This window comes from Montipora foliosa, chromosome 3, assembly GCF_036669935.1.
Source record: "Montipora foliosa isolate CH-2021 chromosome 3, ASM3666993v2, whole genome shotgun sequence".
NCBI classification, from domain to species: domain Eukaryota; kingdom Metazoa; phylum Cnidaria; class Anthozoa; order Scleractinia; family Acroporidae; genus Montipora; species Montipora foliosa.
The window spans coordinates 50,356,612-50,361,611 of record NC_090871.1 but is presented as its reverse complement, the minus strand read 5'-3'; the positions used below and the strand labels follow the sequence as shown (position 1 = coordinate 50,361,611).

The 5,000-nt window shown below is 37.2% G+C and overlaps 2 protein-coding genes across 2 annotated transcripts in view; one reads left to right on the top strand and one right to left on the bottom strand.

Annotated features, from left to right (window-relative positions):
• LOC137996062 (uncharacterized) overlaps nucleotides 1-5,000 on the top strand; it is an 11,194-nt gene that overhangs the window by 317 nt on the left and 5,877 nt on the right. The window contains exon 1 of the mRNA XM_068841500.1: nucleotides 1-195. This exon is cut by the window's left edge and continues 317 nt beyond it. Coding sequence (XP_068697601.1) covers nucleotides 112-195 — 84 coding nt within the window. The 5' untranslated portion in view covers nucleotides 1-111. The remainder of the gene's footprint in view (nucleotides 196-5,000) is intronic.
• Nucleotides 2,317-3,339, bottom strand: LOC137994279 (QRFP-like peptide receptor). The gene has a single exon (XM_068839877.1). It carries the CDS (start codon nucleotides 3,337-3,339, stop codon nucleotides 2,317-2,319), a length of 1,023 nt encoding a protein of 340 aa, XP_068695978.1.

Genomic DNA, 5,000 nt, shown 5'->3' with positions numbered 1-5,000 from the left:
GCGTTTAATATTTGGACTCTACATACTGTTTCAAGAACTCGTTTTTTTTTTTTTTTTTTTTTTTTTTTTGCACGCAACTTCATGAAACATGGAGCAGTTTTTGGCTGAAAGATGAGCCAGGTTTTAATTGCAAGAAAGAAACCTTGCTACAGAACACTGAGAAAGCGACTGAAAGCTAGAGAAAGAACAATCCAGGTACCTGCAGCACAATAGTTGTGGATTTTTCATCTGTAAAGAGGTTCTCGATTGAGTTGTGTACTTTCAAAACCAAAAGGATATATATTCCTTCGGTCCATAACAAAAGAGGAATCAAACAATCATATGAGCAGACCAAGAAAAACGCAAAGCAAATGCGTGCAATCGGAGCTAAGTGGGGATAAAGCGCGCGAGCAAATCACATTGAACCTTTTGACAGAAAACTGAAGACTTCTTAGTTAATCTTTAGTATTGAAAACACGACACAATAACAATATAGAAATTTTATTTTATTTTATTATTTTTTTTAAATTTAATTCAATATTTTATCCAGGCGCATCCAATTTAGCAGAGCTGGTTTAAATGGAGCCCTGACACAGCAAAAAACAAAGACATTAATACATTAACATTTTTGTTACAAAATTTTACATTATTATGATTTGTTTTTTATAACTTTCATAGCTTGTTTCATGTTGCACAACATGCGTGTTTTAGCGGTTGGTGACCACTTTTTCATAATTTCGAAAATGAGTAAAACAAGTTGTTTTGAATCTGGACATTTTTTTAGCAAACTCCTGAGAGATCCCTTCAGCACGAGAAGATAAAATTCGCATCCCCAAGTGGCCATGTGATATCTTCTGTCTTATATCTAGCAAACCCGAGTAAAATAATTATTTTATTATTCCGGTCCAAAACTGCGCGCTTTTCTCGGCCATTTTTTTTTATCAGACCTGCTGACGCCTTCCTTGACCATATTAGGTACAGCAGGTATATGAACTGATAGCCTGTGTCTGGCGAGCCGGTAAAAATGCTGGAAATCTGATATCCGCAGTTTCGTTTTAAATAATAGGCTGATTTAGCAACAGAACGGGAACGTCAGTGGCGACGGCGCGCGCAGAAAAAACACCAATGAGAATTCAGAATAGAATAGGCTCTACTCTTCTTCTCTATTCTAAATTCTCATTGGTAATCTTGCTGCGCGCGACGTCGCCACTGACGTTCCCGTTGTGTTGCTAAATCAGCCTAATTATGATTAATTGGGGGTCACCGCCAAGGTGGAAGGTCTTGTTCCTTGACAGTTTGTAAGTATGCTTGTTGCGTTTCTCTCAAAACATCTGGTATGTGTTCCATTCCTTTCTTCTAAGGGACAAGTAGGTAGCCGTGCTGCTTTGGAAGTAGAAGGAAAGAGAGAAATAGTGAACATGTAATTTGCAAACTTACAAATTAGTTGAGTCGTATTTAATTTTGGTTAGTCGTCATCTCTTCCGCACATTAGATATTTGCTAATTACTGAGCTTTTTTTCTGAGCTTATTCTTCTCCATCCATTTTTTATTCCGGGAGCGCGCTTTTACATGAAGGCTTGTTTCTAAAATAAAAATAAAAAATAAAATAAAAAATTAACAGGCAAATATATTATTCACTACCGATCGACTCAGTAAACCTTTAAACATTGCTCAGGACCTTTCAGACGAATCTGAGTTATGAATACTAATTTCTATCGGTGGTAAGCTGTTTCCCACCACGCAGAGATTATAGGTTTCAATTTTACTTTAAATCTGGAAATTTCATAGCCATTATACTACTTGGCATTTTCATTGAGCTGTTAACCCCTTCTTTGCTGAGAATAAATCTCTCGCGTCGATTGTTGTGAATCTCGTTTGTAAGCCACAACTTAACTTCCTTTTTCATTGCCACCACCTGTGACAGTATTATCCCAAGTGTAAGCTTCTCTATTTATTTTAATACTTTGTTTTCTCTGAAAGGAACTTCATCGACCCTTATCCAGTGCATTAGATTTTTTAAAAAGTTTCACAATAAATATTTGATATATCTCTTTTTTTTTTTGTTTTGTTTTTTTGTTTTTTACTTTGATAGTAGTTTATATTAAGGTCTTAAATCGGCGAACGCAACAAATGTTACACTAAGTAACAATTCATTTTCTCTCACAGTTTTGACACAATAGCATCAAATATAAATTGCATAAATCCGCCAGTCTATAGCAATTGTTTGTTGTTTTGCCTTAAAAGACGGTGAATATTGATTAGAGTCACGTTAATAATATATATATATATATTTTTTTTTTGAAAAATGGTCTTGTTGGTTTTTCCTGCCGATAATATTCAGCAGCAAGCGCAGGGAGTGGATTGTAACAAGCGTTTGTACCCTTGTCGAAATTTGTCATTGAAAACAGCATACAAAAGTGGGTTCAACGAACAGTTGACATGTGCCAAAAACAATCGCCAAAACCTCAGGGAACAAGGAATTGGATCATGCACTACATGAGCGATAAAATATGTTAACCAGCAAATGATAAAGGCAGCTGTGATCGCAAGTAACATACAAAACAATTTTCGACTCGCGCGATGGAGTGCTTCTTGGCTTAGTCTGCTGCCGTGGTCCTGTTGTTTTTCCTGTCGAAGAGTTTTGATTATTACAGAATAAAGAGATGTAATGGCAACAAAGGGAAGGCCATAGAATACCACAGATAGGAACGTATAATAAATCTCTCTAGCTTGACTGTTGCCGAACGCTTTCTTGACATCCACAACACAGCGAAGTTCACCAATACTTTCTCTCAATTCAGTCTTCAAGGAATATATATATGGAATTCGGACGGCCAAGGAGAGAAGCCAAATGAATGCAGCGATTTTCTTTGAAGACCTCTGAGAAAGTTTTTTTCTCAATGGGAAAACAATGACGAGGAATCTGTCAGCTGTCATGGCCAGCAAGGTAAGAACAGAAACCAAGATACTGATGGCGTGTAGCGACGGTACGGTTTTACACAACACCAAACCAAGTATCCCATCTACAAGCCATTCCTGACCTTGAAGGCAAGTTACAATGGTTCGAGACATGTATACCAAAGAAATAACGAGGTCCGCAGTCGCCAAGTTAACAACAAAAACGTTGAATGGCAGTTTCCGCATGTTTCTGTCTCGCCAAATCACAGTAATTATCGCTGAGTTCCCCAAGGTTGAAACGGTAACTATCACACAATACGCTATGGCCTTAGCGATTCTGTGTGCGACGTGGTCTTGGCCAAAGTTGCAATCTTCTTGCAAAGTGGAGGACTTCGAGATCTCATTTTCAGAACAGTTGTGTTTACTTGCGCAAAAAGAGCTGTTAATTTGAACAGCGTCCATAATGAAATTGACGGATTTATCTTTTGTCTTCTTCGTTTTCGTCGAGTTTTAAATATTCTAGTTTACCTCCAAACACCAGCTCAACACGTCACGAATGATCTCCTGATCTCTTTTTGCAGATGTATATGGAAACACTTAGACTTTGACGTCATGCTGCTAAGGAAGCTAAATTAAAGTAATTTACTCATCCGGCATTTGGAAACTTTACGGGGAAGGGGTTTATGTTTGTTTAACGCCAGCTTACGCATGTTTCTGTCTCGCCAAACCAAAGCAATTGTCACAAAGTCTTGCAGAAATGCAGTCTGAAAAAGAACCATACACGATTATTTCATTACCAAATGTGCCTTCACAGTCTAATTAATTGTACCAATAATTGAATTAAATTGTGTATCAACTGCGCAATGCATGATAAAATTTGCGAGATTGTGTAACCAGATTTTGCTCCAAGGCAAACTTCTAGAGTAAGCATCATGCCGTAGGTGATTTGGAAAAGGTCCGAAACGTCGCAACACAAACTTTTATCTTGGTAACCTGGCTGAAATATCTTATCTGACCAAGCCTACCCAGTCACGCAGAAATGCCTTTACGTTTTTGCTGATCAGGCTGAACAACTAAGACTCACACTTCCGCTTTCGTAGACCACACAGCCAAAACCGGTCACAACATCAAGTGGGGCCAATTGGAAGTCTTCGCAAATTGGCGATCTGATTTACACTGTAAACGAAAGAAACCTTACTCGTTCGCGACTTTAAAACAACTTTAAACAAAAACGTTGGGAGTGAGAAGTCCTGCTTTATTAATTAAACAAACCGGTTTTCACGGCTTATATTACATCTATTTGGGTTAAGAGCATTGTTCTCAATCTAGTTGCTAGTATCTTACACAACGTTTTACAAAAATGTAATTTCAAAATTTGTTCAACCTTCACTTCTAAAGATGTATGTTGTATCATACGAAACATCAAGTTAAAATGCGTTATAATATGTTTATCACCGTAGATTGCTTATTCATCAAGTCGTTTTTCATCAAACTAAAATGAGCTCATCTTTTCACGAGATCAAGAATCTACGGTAGTTATAATGCTGACTAACACAAAGACAAAAAGAGACCATTGGCGTCCCTAATTGTTCTGGGATTCGGGTTTCTTTTTTAGTTTAACTTTGCCAGTTGCCAAGCAACTAAGTTTTCAACGGATTCGGGGCTGTCTCGGGAATTTGTCGTTGCTCACTAGTTTTGAACTCAAAAATTATATAAAAATGGCATTCATTCATCGCTAAGATCGTTAAAATCATCGTCGAAAAATTTATAAATCTAGTCAGCGATTCTGGCAACTCTTGTGGATTTGCACATTGTAAGAAAGTTCCAGGTTTTTAAAAAAATGTATGCTTATGTAACTAACAAATCAACATGTCTAAAAGACCAATTTCATTTAATAATATTGGCTTTTATCATCCCTTCTGCAAATTAAACATCTTCGCCATTTTGTTCAGGGTACCTTCAATGGCAGTCATTTTATGACGTAATCAAAAGGTTTGCAAAATATAATTTTGCATAATCTGTTTTTAAAGTAACCTGGAAAGTAACAGAGACTTAAATGTGACTGCACGTCTTCCGTTTAGCCCCACTGAAGGACTCTTAACTAAACTCTCGTTTCAATGAGG

What these genes read in the sequence shown, in the direction of transcription:
- LOC137994279 (XM_068839877.1), bottom strand. Translation starts at nt 3,339, where the DNA reads ATGGACGCTGTTCAAATTAACAGCTCTTTTTGCGCAAGTAAACACAAC.